The sequence below is a fragment of the Strigops habroptila genome, chromosome 13, assembly GCF_004027225.2.
Source record: "Strigops habroptila isolate Jane chromosome 13, bStrHab1.2.pri, whole genome shotgun sequence".
Taxonomy (NCBI): domain Eukaryota; kingdom Metazoa; phylum Chordata; class Aves; order Psittaciformes; family Psittacidae; genus Strigops; species Strigops habroptila.
Genome location: NC_044289.2, coordinates 4,416,973 through 4,436,503, shown reverse-complemented (window position 1 = coordinate 4,436,503; position 19,531 = coordinate 4,416,973). Strand labels below are relative to the sequence as shown.

The 19,531-nt window shown below is 46.7% G+C and overlaps 2 protein-coding genes across 4 annotated transcripts in view; both read left to right on the top strand.

Moving 5' to 3' along the window:
* LOC115615112 (ubiquinol-cytochrome-c reductase complex assembly factor 1) overlaps window positions 1-1,717 on the top strand; it is a 41,228-nt gene extending 39,511 nt beyond the window's left edge. For all 3 annotated transcript variants that reach the window (XM_030502865.1, XM_030502867.1, XM_030502866.1), the window contains one exon: window positions 501-1,717. In XM_030502865.1, the coding sequence (XP_030358725.1) occupies window positions 501-635 (135 nt within the window). In that variant the 3' untranslated portion in view covers window positions 636-1,717. The remainder of the gene's footprint in view (window positions 1-500) is intronic.
* Window positions 1,718-1,942: 225 nt separating this feature from the next.
* FAM83C (family with sequence similarity 83 member C) overlaps window positions 1,943-19,531 on the top strand; it is a 30,417-nt gene continuing 12,828 nt past the window's right edge. The window contains exons 1-3 of the mRNA XM_030502863.1: window positions 1,943-8,011; window positions 8,058-10,087; window positions 16,848-17,015. Coding sequence (XP_030358723.1) covers window positions 9,533-10,087; window positions 16,848-17,015 — 723 coding nt within the window. The 5' untranslated portion in view covers window positions 1,943-8,011; window positions 8,058-9,532. The remainder of the gene's footprint in view (window positions 8,012-8,057; window positions 10,088-16,847; window positions 17,016-19,531) is intronic.

Sequence of the window (19,531 nt, the reverse complement as noted above, 5' to 3'; positions counted from 1 at the left end):
AAGAATGAGCATTCATTCCATGTTCATCTCCTCCACCTCATGGGCTTTTATATTACAAATCTCAGGTGTTCCCTGCTGGTCAGGCTTCTTTTTGTTCTATCATGCAAGCCTTGGTCTGTGTGAAACCACTTCTATGAGAGCACTCCAAGTAGATGATGGTACTATCAGTGTGTCACCTGAATTAGCTGCTGGGGAGATAAAATGACTCATGTTAGCTTTGCGTGGCTCCTCTTTGTCCTGGTGCCAAACTTTCAGAGGAAGCATTAGGTAAGGTATTAGTAGAAGACCTTATGCAGTTAACTTCAGTGGATCTGCAGATACTTATCTCAGCCTTTCCCTGACTCTTAAGACTGAGACATATTAAAGTATCTTTTCAGGTCTCACACAAACGACAAAATACATTAAAATCTCCTTTTTGTGCTTCATTTCTGGAAACCAGCCTGTTTGTGTAGCACTTAAGGGGTGATGGGACACCTTGCACTAACTGCTTGTCCTTGCAGGTGCAGCACCTGGACGCGCTGAGCGGGGAGGACCTGCTGCTGACGGGTGAGGTGAGCTGGCGGCCGCTCGTGGAGAGCAACGCCCGCAGCATCCTCAAGCCCCTTTCCCCGGTTTACAATGACGAAGGACTCTGAGTGCCTGACATCTCTATCAGATGGTCAGATCAGCTTGGGAAGCACGCTTGAAACTGGACTGGGCTGAGGCTGTGGAGTCAGGAGGAAAATCTGCTGTTGGAAAGGCAGTATTTAATTAGATGTCCTGTCCATGGTGCTTCAGTACCAGACTGGACAGCCATGCTCTTCTGACTATTCACCTGCAAATAAATGCTAGTTCATTTGAGAACCTCTGTCCTTTTTATGGCACTGAGTGGTCCTTGCTGACAAACTGAAAGACCTGCCTTCTGTCTTTAGGAAACCAGGTATTTTACCATGACTTAGAGTTATCTTAAGAAGACATTTCTGTCTTCATTAAGAAGACAGTTTGTCCTTTGCCTTGTTTGGGAGCTGCTACCTAGAGACACAACGGTGTCCTCTGCTCACTGAATGGTTGTCAATGCAAGTGTGAGCTTTGCATATTAGATGTTAATGTATTTTAAAAGCCTGATATCAAGATGGAGTGTTCCATTTTTGCTTTAGTGGAGTTAAGAGTTGCTTTAAAAGATTCTGACGGGTTTTCTGTGAAAACCCTTTTTAGGAACTCTCTGCTGTGTTGCACAAAGAAAGGAGGATGCAAAGGATAATGCACAGTCGCAGTAATCCTCTGTGACTCCAGTCATCTTAATGAGAATAAAATCCAAAACGGGGCTGGGCTGTCACTAAAAGCTCCTCAGAGTAATTGGTATTTCAGTCTGCCTTGCTAATATGTCCATATTCTTTTTAGAGTTGTGGTCTAAGAATTTCTTTAGGAAAGGAACATGCCTGGTTTTGTCCGTGGCTTTCAATGGGACAGGACTATGCGATCCTCTATCCCAAATCTGGTCCAGAGAGTTTTAGCAAGACCTATCAGCCCCAGTGAAAACTTGATCTGGCTGCGCAGGCAGCTTCTGCCAACGTAGTAATTATAGGAGCAAGAGCTGCAGTGATGAAATGGGCAGGGGCTGAGGTGTGCTGAGTAGGTGGATGGTTCACCAGGCTACTTCCAGGTCAGGGACGAAAGGAGTTTTCATTTCTCTCCTCTCTAAACCCCTAGTCAATAATAAATGTCAGTCTGGGTAAAACTGACGTGTGTGTGTTTTCTGTGCGCGCTTCTGATAAGAATAAGTCCTATAATATCAGGACTTATCCCTAATAAAACTATTAAACAAAAGTCCAAGGTGATAATCCTCAATTTGTGAAATTAATCCTTAGTTTGTGATTCCTTAATGTGGTGAAAGTGTGACTGTGCCTGGCTGTGACTGTTCTTCCTTCTGAAGCTGCTTGCTTCGTATTGTGTGGTTTGGGGAATATTTGACATCCCTTCTCTGTGTAAAGAGCAGTGGGATGCAGAATACAGGCTCCCAAACACTGCCTTGCATTTTTTGTTTCTTTAAATCTTCTCTTAGGGAGCCTTCTGTGTATAAAAAAGGCATTTTGTTCCTTTTTTTTTTCCAAGGCGAACTTCCTCAGTTTAACTTGTTATAAAATGAGTCATGTAAAGAAACCCTCTCTGTGTGAGGTGTATCCCTTCTCTGTGAAAACATTACAGACCAAACAACTTGCTTGCAGTTTATTTAAGATGCTTTTGTTGAAAGCTGAGCTAAGCAGAGAAACTTCTTATGTGTGAAGTATTATACAGTGTGTGTGAGATAATAACACCTTGTAATTCATTACAGCTGGGTTGTATTTACATAAAAGAAGGCTGAGCTGTGTAGGAATTTGCTGATTAATTTATTTTTAATGAGAGTGAAGTATACCAAGTACCAAAATAAACTTTACTTTGTGTATCTTACTGCTCCTGAAATAGGTGGAAAAATTAATGGTAGATATTTTGGCTCAAAGCTACACACATTAATTCATATACAAAACAGTTATTTAAACTTCAACCCCTTTCCTGCTATGTAATTTAAACCTGGACTCGTTATCCATGACATGGGAACACAGGACTGGGAGTCCACCACCATCCAACCTGGTGCCGTGCGCAGGTCAGAGGTTGTGTCATGTCTGTGGTGCTGATGCTGTGGAGCCAGCAAGCTGGGAGAATTGGTGGCACTACTAGTCTGGAGATGACAATCCTTTTGTACTCTGAACAGGGGACAGCCACGTGGTCGAAATGGAGCCCTTTCCTATGTTTGTGGGCAGGAGGCTCCAGAAATCATGGTGCCAGATTGGCATCTGCTTTTGCACTTTTTATTAATACGAGAATAAAGACCTATAATCATGGCTCTGCTTGTTCCATGAAATGCCTTCAACCACCCCACGGCGACAGAGCTGAGCCAGCAGTCGGGTTGTGTTTTGGACAGGAGTGTGTGGGGCCTGTTAAAAGAATAAGGCAGAAACTGTCTGTGAATTAAAAGGGTAATATGTTAGAGAGGCAAAATACAGTGGAGGCTACTTAGGACAAGGGAGGACTTTGCTTCCCAGCCATTAGTTACCTGGAGACAGGGTTTGGATGTAGAATACGACCCCCCCTTACCCTTGAGAGGTGCGTGCCAATAGGCTCGAAACGTGCCATTACCAATATCTTTATATAAGACATCTTTACAACCAGAATTTAGAGTCCTTGAGAGAGGATACATTTCCAGTAGCAAAATGTGCACCTTGCAAGCAGCAGTGATTTGCTGTTAAAAGTGATTCCTGTGTACATCATTGCTCCAATTGCAGCAGAACACAGGAGTGTTTAGCCAAACTTTGCACAGCCCATCTTAACCCATGTTCAAGGTTTTGCAGAAAGAATGACTGAAGGTGCTTTGCTTATGGACAGTTCTGTGGTTATGCTCTTGGGGTTCCTGAAAACGGTCTCACAGCATCAGCTTGGGAACACTTACTGTATTTTAAGTGAATATATGCAGTAAGGAGTACTTTATCATCCAGCCTGGTCTCCTATCTCATATATGGAACTTGGACATTGCTTTATAATTCTAAAGGACTTGCTCCCCCAACTTTCCCAGGTGTCTGAAAAACAAGAGACACGAGCCTCTGGGAAGCACCCATTATTTCAGCTAGATCTCGGCTTTCTTGTGTCTGTGAGCAGAAAAGAAGGGTCAGTGCTGAATGTCTTCCCTTCCTTCTCTGCTGTCTTGCACCATTGGGAGAGTAGGTGTTATGTTTTGCCCACAGGGTCAAACTTGGGAAGTCTCTTGCTTCAGACTGATGTTCCGAGACATTTGGGGATTGGGGAGAGTCATCTGATCCCCTTCAATGCCTGTTCTGTATTTTAAGTGGTTAAATGTCTTTCTGTGTCATCTCTGCTTGGGCGTTCACACTGCCTTTTGGTATTTATATCTAATGGGTTTCTCCTGCTTCTTCAAACAGCTGAAGTGCTAAGAGCACAGGCATCCCTGAGGAGCTTCACATTTTCTGTACTGTCCAGGTGCATAAGCCCTATTAAAGTGCAGTTCAGATTTCTGCCTCCCATCCTCACCTTCCACAAAGTGAAGTTTTTAGTCATGCTTCCGCCACACCAAGCCCTCGGGTCAGAACTGCTGCTCCTGACGTAGCAGTTGGACTTGACCACTGACCTGCCTCACTTGCCCTGCCTTTGGCTGGCAAATAAGGTAAGCAGAAACCGGAGGCTGAGGAAGAGCAATAGCAAAGCTGTGGGAGGGGAAGCATCAGCTGGGAGGGGATGGTGACTGGTTCTGCAAGCGTGGTCCCTGTGATGTATGCCACTGCATGACACCTCTTGGAGGAGCAGTGGGAGCCATCCCATACCCTGTGACCCACTCATGGTTTTCCACTCTCCTACTTCCAAAACCCTGCAGAGGGGGTTTTCTTTCATAAATTCACATTAACATCGACCTGCTGCAGTCAACTTGTAGCATTTCTGTGGGACCAGTTTAATCTTGCAGTGGTGGTCTGCATGCAGAGATGTGCTGAAGTACTGCTTGGGCATTTGGAGGAGTTTGCTGATCCCCTCTACAGGTATGCTGAGCAATCTGTTGCCCATCTTGAGCTCCAAAACTGGACTCTGTGTGCTTCATTCCAGGAAGATGAAAGTACCAGTGTTGGGAGTCTTAAATGTTTATGTTAACACCCAGAAATTACCAAGTGTCTTTCTAACTCTTCTGCTAATAGAGTTGTGCCATGAATACAGTGGTCATCTGTTGTGATGTTCTCCAGCTTCTCAGGCTCCAGGGGAGATGTTTGGTTGTGGTTTTAACCTAGTACATGGAGCCAGGGGCAGGGATTGATGATGCTGGTGGCAGCTAATTTCTTAGTAGATATTCCCCTGTATAAGCTCCTGCCCTTCCCATCTGCCTCTTCATATTTGCCCCGCTTTGTCTCATGTCTGTTGTCTTCTTGTATAATAAATAAACTCTAATCGAGACGTTTTTGCTCTTTCCTCCACAAGACACTGTGCTAAACCTGTGCGCTGTGCTTCCTGCTGAACTGTGCTGCATCAGGCTTGACGTTGTTGTCCAGAGGCTTGGTTACCACCTCTCCCAGGAGCCTGGGTGATGGTACTCCTGCCACTCGGCAGCTTGCCTTAGGGAGCAATATCCCCATCTTTTGGGCATACTGTGTCTGCACAGCCTGGCCCTCAGTGCTGCCTGTCTTTTCCTGAAGGTCTGAGGAGTCAAGGAGAGGGCAGAAGCTTACACAGGAAAAGTTGGCAAGAACATAGGAAAGACCCTGAGGCTCCTCATGAGTGAGTGGGAGGCTCTGCTGCTTAGGCAGTTGTGCTGTGCTTGTGAAGTATCCATCTCTCCTTTGCCTGCAAAAGGAGTGTCACCCACTGGTGCTGGGGGCTGCCTGGCCTCCCGCACTGTGATGGGGCAGTTGCGTATTATTAGCATCTATCTTGGTTCTCCCCAGACTCCTCTGGTGAGCTTTTTATAACTGCTGCCCTTTCTTCAGGTGTTTAGGGTTGTCCTGTGCATCCTACATGTGTTCTTCCTGAAGTTGCTGAACATGTTGAGGGAGTACTTGTTTTGCTTACAGTCATTCAACCTGCCTAACAGCTTGCTGTGCTCATTTGTGGGACAGAAGAGATGTTTGGGCCTCATCCTTCCTCTGGGAATGCAGAGCAGGAGCTCACACTAGCACGATTCCCCCTTCTGCTGTCACATTTCAGTGGCTGCTCCAGTTAGGATGTGCTGGGAGCAGCCAGGGAGTTTAGGACAAGTGGCAGTGGATGTTCTTGGGGGACCTGGGGCACACTAGTGTAAACCATTCCCTGCATGCAAATGCAGGAACCAGAAATATCGACTGTCCTGTTCTTGTCTTGTGCAGGTATGTTCATGTAGGAGGACCCCACAACATGTTGCTGAGACTGGATCCTGGTGGTGTTGGTATGATACTGCAGCTCTCCCAGGAGGTAAGAGCTCCTTCATACTTAGGAAGTAAGGAGTCTTGCACATGCAAAGCCTTCATTAATGAATACCTCACTGACTGAGAGAGTGAGCTGGGCTCCTTCATTCCTCATCCCACCTGCAGCCTTCTGGGCTGCTCCACATCCTGTCAAAGCCAGGCATCATATGAGGATATGCTTGTTGTCCCACATCCCTCCCTTCATGCCCTCTTCCTGCTGGCAACTAGACCCACTGATGCTACAATGCCCAGTTCTATTTCTGTATGTTTCTTTTGGAAGGAGAGAAGGAAGAGGTGTCTGAAAGTGTTTTTTCACATGTTCAGTACAGGGCAGCAGCTTAGGCAAGAGGCACGCTGTGGTCCTTCTCATGACAGCTCTGAAGCAGCACCCTGAGCAGCTCAGGGCTGGACCTCAAAATTGCCACCGGAGCGACTCCATGGCCACATGTTGGCTTCCCTACATGACACATGGGTGGAAGGGACTCAGAGCAGCAACTGGAAAGAACTGACATGCTGGGCACACCAGTGAGCAGGGAGCCAGCGGAGGAGGTAGGCTTGTCTACTTTTCCCCTGCCAACACTGGCAGTTAGATCATTTGGCCTTTAGCTGGCAGCTGGTATCCAGTGCCCTCAGCTGAGCAGGTCCAAAGCTCTCCCCTGATTTGGAAGTCTTAAAACACAAGGAATTTGTATGCTGCTGCTGTGCTGAGAAGGATGATTCTCTAATGTTGTGGTCAGGAACCTTGGACAAAAATCTGGGAGACTTGACTGCACTGCTGTCAGAGAGTCCAGTGCTGACACAGATCTCAGGGCAGTAACTAAAATGTGGACTTTTCTCCTCTAGCTGCACTTGCTGTTTATATCTGGCCACTGGGTTCTGCACAGCGGAACATTGCTATGCAAATGCCTTCCAGAAATGCCTGTGAAATAAGTGTGTTTGAGCACCATGATGTTTTGTGGTGGAAGATGTGGGTTTCAGTCTGAAATAAAGAGCAGGGAGAAAGCAAATCTGGCTTCTTGTGTTCCCAGGTGAGTGCTGTCCCAGAACTGTTCTATCATGAAGCAAGTTGGCAGGCTTCCTTCCATTTCTGCTTGAAGAGGAAGCAGCAGGTGCATTTGTGGAAAGCCTAGGCAAGGTGTTTGTGTTTGAGCTCCAAGAACATCTGTAGTGGGACACAAGAGTGAAGTGTTGCCTAATGCTTGGATCCTGACAGAGCTCAGTTATCAGCCAGAGTATAGCTGCCTAGGGACATTGCCTTGAAAGTGGGATTTGGTGTGTGTGTTTAGCCAGAGGGAATTTTCCCCTTGTCTTTCTCTGCTGATTGCAGAAGGTGTGTAGACAACACTTTCCAGATAAGATCCTTTGCTTTTAGCTGGCAAAAATTGACTGATGTGATTCCCACATCCTGTGGTGGCCAATCAGCCTGTGGAGTGCCAATTACAGACATTTATCTCTTTCCCAGGCAGCAGGGGCAGGATACCTCTCATCTAATTTTAGATGTCTGCATGGTAAACCTCTGTCACTGAGTGTCAGCCTGAGCCTTCCTGCTCGGTGGAGGAGATCAGCACATTTCATCTGACCTGTTTCAGATGTCTGCTGCAGGTGAGGTAACTGACTCCCCAGAAATCACTGGCTCTCCTCACCACCAACTGAAGAAGCCCAGCCTGACAAGCTGGGCTGGAGATGTTTATATCCCATGTGCTTTCATGTGCTGAGGTCCATGAGAAATTACTGCAGGGAGAGTAGATCATTACTAAATACCAGCTGGAGACAGTGGAAATCCCTTTGCTTTACAGCATCAGCAGCAGTTGTACATCTGGCAGAAAACACACATTTGATGACTGTTTCAACAGTCACACTCTTTTCAGTGGTGTAGGAAGGCAAAAAGTAGGGTGATGTTACCCTTTTTTTATGTTATCACCAAGGTGATGTTATCACCCTGGCAAAGCAGCTCCAGAAAAAGACCCATCACGTTATAGCTGCTTCCATTTGTCTTTTCCCCAAACTTCCTCCCATTGTGTTTGGCTGTTCACCTCCCATTTTAAGTTAATGTTATTCTTTAGGTTGCTCTAACACTTATTTACACCTGTGCCAGCAGCTGTATTGCAGTTTTATCCCATATCTGTTGTCACTGCTAGCTTTGTGCCTGCCTGCTGCATTGCAGCGATGCTCTGGCAGGCAACTTACATCTTCTGGTTAAAGCTTCTGTGCTTGCAGTTTGCACAGTCCTGGTAAGCGTTTGTTCTGACTTCAGGGATCTAAAGACTAGACAGCTAATCTAAACTAATCATCCCACTCCAGTTCATGGATAGTGATAGTCCCTTGGGGACGTGATTCATCCCAGTCGACTTGAAACTTGGTGGCTGAATGTGCTGGTTCACACTTAGGCATGGCTGTCTCTGCATTGACTGCAGCCCAGTCTGAGAGCAGACATTTAGCTTTTAGATGACTTAATTTAGCCTGGATGAATTTAATTCACAGGGTATTTGTAACTTGTAGATAAAAGGCTGGCTGATTAGATCAACTCTCCAGCCAGTTCTTCATTCTCTGGTTAGCCTCTGTGGAGTTTAGTAGCTTCAGGTTAAGTGAGCTGGTTGGGGTAGGGGAGGTCCGCACTGCAGCCTGTGGACTGCTGTGCCTCCTGTGCACGGGTTTTCATGTGCTGCTTTGTGTTCTGGATGGTGTGTTCCTAGCACAGCGTTTTAAATCACATGTTAACATCTGCCTGTATTATTTCTCAAAAAATAGCTTCATGATGCTTTTGGGAAGCTGGAGTTAACCATTCCCAGAATACACAGCATGTGATCAGCATCATAATTCACATAGCACCAGGTTCCTAAGTTTGAATGCCTCTTTCTTGAAGGATTTCCAGGGAGATGCTAAAAGACCACATGAGCTATTGCTCTTGTAGCCTGGAGTATTTAACGACATGAGCTGTCACTTACTGTGACCCTGTGATATCAAAAAAGATGTTGTTTTGGCTTCTCTGCCAGGTGCCAAGCAGAGCTGGGGCTAAGAAATGCTGAGGAGTGTTACCTATGGCTCAGGGATGAATAAGTTTCTTGGCCAAGTCTGATTACCCACTTGGGATATTTGTATTTCATTATAACTGACACTGAGAATCATGTTTGATTTGGAACAAATTTCAAGCAGGAACAAGTTTCAGCATCTGCATTTCCACTGTGAGCACAATGAGGGACAAAACAGGTTAGAGCCTGCTTGGCCAAGGGTGGGGACCTCTCAGTAGGGAAGGGGAGGGCAGCACATGAATCAGTTCCAAGGAAAGGGAAGGAGCAGCTTGAAGAGCTGATCTTCTTCCCTTGCAAAAGGGATACTCTAAGCACCAAGTGTCAGGTGTGTGCCTGAGGAAGCCAAGGAGGGAGCTGGGGAAAGCCAGCTCCTCCCACAGAGTGGGAGGCTGTACCTGGTAATTAACTCGCAAGCAGAGGAGTGGAGCTCATGCTGAGTCCTGAAAGAACCTGTTGGGAGGAGCTCAGGAGTGCAAGAGGGCCAGAAAAGACCTGGAACCAGACAGGGGACTAATCCAGCTGGAGAGGCACTTCCTAGCAGCAACAGCTCCAGTCATGTTCAACTACCTAGCAGTAGAGGTGAGACCACAGTTCCACCGCAGCTATGGGGGACAGCAAGGAGTGTCTGGGCCACTGAAGAGCCGTCTAGAGCAGCTGAAGAAGCCGTGGTGGAGGGAGCCCACTCCACTGGTGCTCCAGCACAGTGAAACAGCCAGGCTTGCGATAGATGCCTTTCTTGAGCAGGGGGAACGTGGCTACCTGAATGCCATCACTGAGGAACGGGAGCTGCCTTTTCTTTCCGCCCTGGACATGGAATATATGAGCCATCAGAGAAATCAAAGCTGTCCGGATCCCAATGCAATGAAAGACAAAGATGCTGACCCTGGTGATGCGGACACTGCAGACAGGTCCTCCCTCAACTCTGAACTAACATCTGGCACCTACTTTCCACTGATGTCTGATGTGCACCCTCCAGAGCTGGAGCTGGGCTGGCCAGGGATGCCCCTCCTCACAGTGGCCGGCCAGACTCAAGCCACTGTGATTTTCCAAAGAAACAAAGCCAACAGCATTAAGGATTTGCTCCGGTCTCTGATCAGCCGGGCACGGACGGTATGTATAGAGCTGTGTCCCTTGAGTGGGGTCTTTGTGTCACAGCACCCAAGTCCTGGTGGCTGGGTCCCACAACTGTACATGGCACACTCCAAGCTGTTGCTGCTTTCTAGGTGTCTGACGTGATGTGATTGCTTTTTCACTAGCAGATCTGTAACTGTTCCTGCTCCTTTCCTTTCCTGTAATTTTTTTACGCCTGGGATTTCACGCCATACAGGCAGTGCCCTTTAAGGCACCTTGCACTGTATTTGTGGGCATGCAGAGCATGGTATCCAAGCCTGGAGTGAGTGAGTGGCAGGGTGTGCAGCGTTACTGCTTAGCTGTCCTCAGCTGGCAAGTGTGCACCAGCCAGCCCTTCTGCCCTCTGCCAAGGAGTTGGCACAGCCAGGGCTTTTCTTGACCCCTGGACAAGCAGGATGAGAGGATACCACAGGTGAGTTGCTGTGAGAGAAGGTAGGACCTGAGTTAACTTGCGGGACTAAAAGCCTGTGGTTTGAAGTAGGTTAGAATACATCATCATATCTTCTAGACTTGGTGTCTGTGCTTCTCTCTGAGGATGAGTAAGATCAGCCCGTTTTGCCCCATTGCACAATTTCTGCTGGGTAGAGATTGCCAATCCTTGGATGTAATAAAAGCTGGACAACTACAATATTTACCTACCAAGCACAATGCTGGGGTGAATTTATTCACTAAATTATGCTCCTTCTTTTTTCCTTTTACTTTGCCACTACACTGTGTACTAAAGCAGCAGCTCGGACAATTGTCTCTTGGACACATTTTCAGCTTTTGTTGTCGTTGCTTTCTTATGGTTCTTTTCATCTGTCCCATGTTAGTTTTCTTTTGTAGTATTTCATTTCAATAGCAGCTATGCTCACCACTATTTCAATAGCATGACGATACTGAGTAAGCTTTTAGTGCAAAGTTCACTTTTAACCAGTCAGCTTCTAGCCAATTTCTCTTATCAGTCCTGTAGCTTCTTATTTAGCTTTACCGTCACTCCTTACATTCATTGCTGCCTAGTGCAGAAAGAGGGAGATAAAGAATTGTTAAGCCTGGAGTTCAGCTTGTCAAGAACACAAGCAGTTTCCAGGCAGGCTGACCTGAAGTGCTGTCTTCTTATCTTCTGTCACCGTCTGCAGAGTTGAGTGAAGTTATGTTGTCCCCAGCAAATAAATCTGGGGCCATGCAGCAGCTCAGGTTGCTGTGCAGCATCATAACATCATCAAAGAACCACACAGCATTGAAATTTGGGTGTGATATGAGGTAAATGGGGATATCTTTTTTGTTTGTCCCAAAGAAGACTGTTTTGCCATGTAAGCAATTGCTCCATTGTAAGCAGCCATTGCTTAAAGCCTGAACTTCCATTGCACCTTTATAGGCAAATACAGGAAGTTTTGTCCAGGAAGTAAGTGACAAAAAGGTTTGTTTGTTCTTGCAGGCAGCTGATTTATGATACTTTAAACGATCTGAAAAGTCCTGTGACACTTACTGCATCCTTTTCAGCAATGGGGATTAAGACATAGTTATGGCAGAATGCACAAAGTAAATGGCTGCTAAGACATGTCCCCTTGTCACTTAGCACGTGCCCGGATCTCTGACGGTATTATGATCCTTTAAACCACATGAAAAACATCTTGCTGCTTTCTCAGTCCACAGGAACTTCTCTATTGCTGCAGGGAGGTTGCCCAGGCAGTAGGTGCCTGGTTGTACTTTAAGTATATTTTGAGCTTTTTCCTTTTTTTGCGTGGCTTGAAAAAGCACTGACGATCTTCTGCCCTTTATGTTCAAGATTTTCACAGTGTTTTTGACTGTTGCATTATGCGTAAGAATGAGTTTTCACCCATATTACTGGTTTATTACTGGTGTTTTACTGGCTTCTAGGTTACCAGCTCTGGCCAGTGCTTCCCATGATTAAGTTTATGATTGACAGCAGTTCCAGCTCATTCACAACCCCAGTTACACATCTTCAAGTAGTTACTGAGTCATTTTGCCCATCAAACCATCAGAAAGGATGTTACCTGTATGTCCTTTAATGACAAAAGAGCAACCAGAGGTTAAAACATCTTTTGCTTGAAGTGCCAGTAGCAACTGTGCAGAGAACTCCTTGCTTTCTTGCTTTTCAACTTCATTTCAAGAATTTTCTCCACTATATGCTCTCATCGTATATCCCTCCTTTAGAATGTTTCTCCTCCTGTGTGCTTACAGCTGACATGGAAGGGAGATATGGTGCTGGTGGGATGTGGGAAAGATGTTGAGATCCCTGAATGTTTTACCTGGCTCCTGTAAACAGGAAGGTGTGTGTCTGGAAGTGTTTGGTGTTTTCTCCTGTACAGTCATAGAGAACATCATCAGCTGACATATTTTGCAACAGCATATTTGTACTGACAAATCAGCAAAAAGGGCATTTGTTTTATTGGTACCTTTTGCTGGTGAAGTTTGTCTTTCTACTTTGCTGTATTTAACCAGCTCTCTTTGAAGATGTATTTTGAGATTTGAGCTTTTCTCTTCGCAGACATAAGAAGATATAGCACAGCCACACCTTAGCCTTCATTTGATAATACTATTACAATTTCAGTTTAGTTGAATGAGTTCCAATCTGGTTTGAACTGTCCATGCTGCTTCTTTCACCCCTCTTGTACAACTCTGACACTGGCTGCACATCTGCATTTACATGCAGTGGTAGAAGGGTCCCTGATGGCCCCCAGAGAAGCAATGTATTGTTTCAAATGGCAATGCTACAGTAATGACCAAAGCCACACTGCTATTGGCAAATACCAGTAAAACCAGCTGTGCTGGTTAGAAACCAGACAGGTGGCAACCCCAGTGGGGTGCTGTAAGTGCTGTAATTCCCAAGGTGGTGACTGCAGTAATTGCTGAATTGTGAGTTTCCAGAAGTGGATTTAGAAATGCCATGGTTTAACCCTACAATGGCGAGGTGTGAATCTTCCAGAGCCTGTGGGCAGCAGTGTCTTTGAAATGTCCTGACCCCCCAAGGCTGTGCCATGGGCTTGAAGGTCATGATTAGCATGGAGAGGAAGGAACTGGGATGCTCTGAGCCTTGCAGGTCCCACCACTGAAACGGAGGGGCTAGAGGCACTGGGTATAAGTTGCTTAGCTTTGTAAGGCCAGATTGACTTAAATGCCCAAGTCTTTTAAATGTGAGACATGAGTTGACAGGAGCCTGAAATGGAGGTGGTGCTTAGGTACCTAACTTCCACTGCTTTCTAGAAGTGTTGGAAATGATCTTCGAGGCTTTACACCTCACTTTTATGACAATATGTTTTTAGGAGCCTTCAGGGAGTAGACTTCCAAATTCTTCTTCCCCCAAAACTTCTTGGCTTTGGGGTTGAGCTGATTTTACTATAAGAACTGCCTGCTTTGTTTACCAAGAGGATGTGGCGATCTGAGCGGCCTTTATGGTTGTCTTGTTTAGAATGAGCAGCCCCACCGTGGGTGTCTGCTTCTCCACCATGTGAGGCTGCAGCAGGACACAACCTCCCCTTTCTCCCTGCTGCAATGCTCCCTGCTGCAAACTGCAATGCTCGGGGGGCTTGCCAGCCCACTTGCCTGGCGTTGGCTGTGGGTGCTTGCCAGCACCACCAAGAGCAGCTCTACCCAAATCCCTCCTGTGGGGAGGCCACGAACAGAGCTGCAGCCTGTTCCACCTCGTGCTGCGGAGTGAAGCCCCGCTCTGGCACACTGGAGTCTATCCGCAGGGCTCCACCCAGCTTGCACAAGCCGGCGTCCTGCTGCCCGGGCGCGCGCTGACGCCGGAGCCACGCGGCTGCAGGAGGTGCCGGTCTGCCTGCACCCAGCCCAGGGCACTGGGTGCCACCGGTGACTGTGCCACATGCTGCCATGCACACCTATGGCCTGCTCAGCCCCATCTCTCGCGCAGCGAGTGCGGTAGACTGCCAGTGCTGGATTGGAGTAAGGAACAGCACTGAACCCTGCCAAAGCATCTGAGCACTGGTAGAGAAAAGCAAGGTGGTGTGGACCTTCCATCTCCATTAGGTACAAGCAATGCCTCTGAGCACTGAGGACAAAGGAGCATCTTGACCCCATTATACTGACTTCCCAAGGCAAGTTTAGATTGTCTCCAGGCCAAGCCTGCCTCAGACCTAAGCTTGAGATGAACTGAAATACTGTGAGGCAAATGTGGCTGAGAGGGACTTGCCCGAGGCCTTACACAAGGTTTGGGCTATAGTTTTTTCTTGGTGCTTCATCATTAGAGGATAGGCGGCCCATCAAAGTCATTTGGTTAAATTGCCTTTGGTCTTTGGTGGAAATCCAGTGTGGAAAGACGTGGTGAAGTTCTGCTTTTTTCTGTTGGGTGTCAACGGTACCTAATGGTGATAGCCCAGCAGCAACATTAATTTGGGAAGTTGGAGATACTTCTCAGTGCTTTCAGAGCTCTTCCAGGGCTGACGCTCCTTTCCATGCCAGGTGGGTGCATTTCAGGAGGGGAAAAGAGTTTGCGAGAGCCTCGTAAGACATCTGGCAAGACAACAGTGAGAGCTATACAAGAGGTGCCCTTTGGAGTCGGGCTCTGAAACGTGTTTCCCAGGGCCAGAGTGAGAGGGTGGAGATGTGGTTTTGGCCTGGACAGTGGGAGTGATTTTTAGTTCTTGATGACAGCTTTTGTCCCATGTGGATCCCTGGGATCACACCAGCCTCCAGGAAGGTTCTTGCCCAAACTCTGCTGTGGTGGGCTGGGGCTGGAGATCTTCTGCAAGATGCTGAGGACTAATGACAGTGTGTAAGGCATCATCACAGAGATTGTCTTTGGGGACAAATTGGATAGAGCCAAGAAATCTTGTCCATCTGCAAAAGGGGTAAATCCCAAAGGGAGCAGGAAGCAACCTTTTGGCATGGCTGCCCTCCTCTGCCATGGCTTGGTGCAGAGGGTCTCTCCATGTGTGTGCAGGCAGAGCAGGGCTGAGGGGAGCCAGCTTGCCAAGCAAGAGACTGGGCAGTAGAGCAACGAGAACCTAATGGGGCCCTGCTCTGCCCATGGCAGTTGCCTCCACTCAGCACTTAGGCTGTGGTTATGAGCCTGGAAAGAGGCAGTTCATTAATGAAAACAGAGCAGAAGAGCCATTGGGCTGTGGGTGATCTGAGGCCAGCATGCCGGTCTGGAGCTGAGACATGAGCCTGTCCCCACACCCAAGGACAGTGATACTTGGAGCTCCTCTACTCTTCTGAAACTATTCCAGTTCAGACCTACTCACACATAAAAGTCAGCCTTGCTGCTGTCCTCTGCATTAACTCTTTGTTTGAAGAGGAGCAGCTGAGCAGAAGTGACAGAGGAAAGCTCACCCTACATGATCTGTTCCATAGGGTGATTTGGAGAATTGATTCATGGCCATGCTCTAACACAGGCAGAGGAGGTGTTTGAGAACAGGATTCCTACCCCCTCATGGGGTGCATGATGAGCAGCAGAACAAACTCTGTCATGCATTTGGTGTGCAAGGTGTAGTATAGGGCATGAACATTCAATAGCAGGGTAAATAGGCCACTGGATCTTCACTCCAAAACTGAGCGTTTTTTAGGCCATCTTTATTTGGGCATCCTCTACTAGTTGTAGAAACTCAAAGCCAGAGTTATGCACACAACTTACAAGTACTGAACAGTTACCTTATTAACTGCCAAGATAGGGCAAAGACTGAGACTGAAGTACTTTGTCAGTACTTCCATTACTTTTTCAGCTTTTGAAATGCAGCTGGCCTGTTGGTAAATCCTTCACTACTTTACCTTTCTCAGTCCCCCAGTGTGTTGCCTTCTTCCATGTTAACTGTTAATGGTTCAAGGTCTAAGTCACTGGATGGCTCTGCAAGCAACCTCAGGTGAAGTGTGCCAGGTCTGACAAATTGTCCAGCTCAGAAAGTGCTCTCCTGCCTCTTCCTTCCTTCTCCAAGGTGTCCCGATTCCTGTCACTAATAGTGATGGCCAACAGATGGATCTTTGAAGAAAGCCAGGGCTTTCTTCAATCTCGTTCTTTAAAGAACTGGCAGTTGTCTTTAAATATTTTTTCCTTTTCAAAACCCCTCCCTTGGAGACCTTTTCTGGCAAGTGTTTGGTTTCTTTATTCTTTTAAATAACATTAGTGTTATTGTTTCTTCCTACTGTTGGGTTTCATAACCATAGCTTGCATTCCGGGCTGCGTTAGCAGGAGTGCTGCCAGCAGGAGAGGGAAGGGATCCTTCCCACACACATGATTCTGCAGTTTTGTCTGTTTGCCCCTAGGATGTAATCTTGGAACATGGACATGCACATACTTGATCAAAATACCTTCTCCCTTACCTGGCAGTGTGTCCTTCCTGAAAAAAATGATACTTCTTTATATGAATATGCTAGTCATCTGTGGAGTCACTCATACCGATTGAATAATGATTTTGGTCGGTCTCAGCTCTTCCGTTCCTGTGCTCTCTTTCTGGTATATGTGCTTAAGGCCATACATATTTGTTGCATCAATGATACTCAGTTTGTGCATAGGCATTACCCTTTCAGCTATTTCTTTCTGTGAATGACAGACGAGACCGGAGGTAGCTGGATGGGGAATGTCTTCATGGTTATTAAAAGTGATTTTATCTGCCATGGTGGGGTGAGGGCTGTTAAACACAAAGGTCCAGAAGCAGTCTCCAGTCACGTGGCCACAGATGCTCGGTAACTCGGGAGGTTTGAATACTTAATTCATAGTTTAAAGCACAATTCGCTTGGGCACAATTCAACAGCCTTTTACCTCTTTTCTCCTGGCTAGGTGATAGCAATTGTGATGGATCTGTTTACAGACATGGAAATACTGTGTGACCTGCTGGAGGCCTCAAGCAGACGGCACATCCCTGTTTACCTGATCCTGGATGAAGAGTACTTGAAGCATTTTGTGGAAATGTGCAATAAAATGGCTCTTACTCAGGACAACTTCCCAGTAAGTTCTCATTTATCATACCCAGTGTGTGACTGAGTCTTGGAATCAATAAAAGCCAGGTACCCTTACCTCAGTGTAAAACCACATGTTGGAAAACCTCATGTTAAGATACGCTTTTAGGCTTTGCTATTCAGTTATGGGTTCATGAGGGATTTGTGAGGAGCCTGATTCCCCATGCAGTGGGGTGCCCATCAGCAATAGCGGCTGGTGCCCAGAGCACACAAACAATAAAAATGAGTGTGTCAGTGTGACAAGCTCTCTTGGGAACTTGCAGACTCAGAAATGCACCCCAGTGTCTTGCTGCTCCTCATACAGCCTTTCTGGCTACCACTTATCAAAGGAAGTTGGTTTTTTATTGTCACTTGTTAGTCATAGAGTCATAGAATGGTTTGGGTTGAAAGGAACCTTAAAACTCATCCAGTTCCAACCCCCTGCCATGGGCAGGGACACCTTCCACTAGAGCAGGTTGCTCCAAGCCCCTGTGTCCAACCTGGCCTTGAACACTGCCAGGGATGGGGCAGCCACAGCTTCTCTGGGCACCCTGTGCCAGCGCCTCAGCACCCTCACAGGGAAGAATTTCCTCCTAAGATCTCATCTTAATCTCCCCTCTGGCAGGTTAAAGCCATTCCCCCTTGTCCTGTCCCTAAATGTTGTAAAATATTTTAGTTTTACAACATTCAAAATAGATGCAGTTACAAGTGTCTTAATTTGCCCTAATTTTTAATCTGTCTGCACAAAGATTAATTTAGAGATGCTTCCTTCTTCCCTCATGTTAGCAATGCTCTTCTCACAAGCCAGACCCATTTCATCCTGCCTCTTGAAATGGCAACTGTTAGGAAAAACTGCTTCATGCTGGTGCATGTTTTCTTTCATAAACAACTGCATCACTGAAGTCACCTGGTGAATCCAGAGAAATTCCATCTCTCCAAAATTTATTGTATTTGTTTCTCATCCAAGAGCCTGGCTATTGTTTTTAATTAAAATTAGAATGAGTTTACGTCCATGGAGATGTCTATGTCTCTTTGTTAGACTTGATGTCATGTCTTGTGCTTGAATGGCTAATTAACACTTGCCTCCTCCATTGGGTGACTCAGTCAGGTCTCATTGTGAAGTGCCTCTTAAACTGATGCATCTCATACAGTACATTAACATACATGCTTGATATCCACATCTAAGTGGAATGAGTGTATGTGTTTTATTCCTGGCTCTGAGTTGTGACAGGATGTGATGGTAAATCTCCATTTGGAATAATTGGTGACAATCTGTAGTTTAATGGGGAGTTTGGAGCAATTGTCCCTCCAGCATCTTACTTCTAAGAGCATTCTGTGAGCCTGCTGGTGTCAAATCCTGGCGCTGAGCATCAGCAAATCCCACAGTGGTGCATGGAGCATTGGCAGCAGTCACAGCAGGAGACTTCACTGTCTTAACTGGATTTGTTTTCAAGTGGCCATCTGCCGAACCTAAAACTACTGTCCAAATCAAGTGAGAGTGGTACCTGGCAGTCTGACTTTCCTGTAAGACTGCAGGATTCTCATCTTGTTTGGGCAATTCAGAGCCTGGATTGCCAAGAGGATGAAAAGGATGGAAAAAATAAGCCAGGTATCAGAAACTGACCCAGCCTTGGAAAGACTAGAGAATAGAAGGAGGGAAGAAATACTGTGGTGACAAATATGGATATAAAAAATAGGGATTAAAAAAAAAAAGGATTACAATAAAAATCTATAATATATAAGATATATTTAAATATTCATATTTTTTAAAAAATTGAAATATAATGTAAGAATTCTAATTTTAAAATACTTATAAAATACATATAAAATAAGGATATCTCTTACTTGAAGTGGGTTTAACTACTTTGAGGGAGAGAGGAACCTCTTCCCAAGTGAGTCTTCTCACTGGTCTCCCTGGAGTCTTCTCTTCTCCAGAGTGAAGAGCCCCAGCTCTCTCAGCCTTTCCTCATAGGGGCTGTTTCCGGGAAGCCCATCTCCTGCCCACGGGGCCTCTGACGGTAAGAGGGAAGCCGTCAGGAATGGAGTCACCTGCCACAGAGTGACTGCCTCCTGCTCCTCACCCCTGAGGCACAACTAGCACACCATGAGCCCCACGTGAGGCCAGGCTGGGCGAGCCAGTCCCTGGCCGTGTACCTGCAGCCTGGGGAGCCCACACATGCTCAACCTGCCCTGGAGGGGGAGAAGGGGGCACAGTGATGCCCAGGAGCAGCTCCTGGAGGGGTGGCAGGGAATGGGTCTGCACCCTGCAGGGAACATCTGTAGGCAAATCACAGCTATTCCTGCTGGTTGTTACAAGCTGCTGTGCCTAGCCAGGCTGAAATCTGCTGCATGGTGGAGGGGACACTGTCAGCTCCACCAGAAACTCCCATGGGCAGCACCCACCTCTGCCAAGAGGCAAAACAGCCCCATCAGCATGTGCTGCCCATACCAACTGCCTCAGGTCTTTGTCTTCTGCGGGGCTGTCGCTGGGCAGGGATGAGCTGCCCACGAAGGGATCTGCTGGGA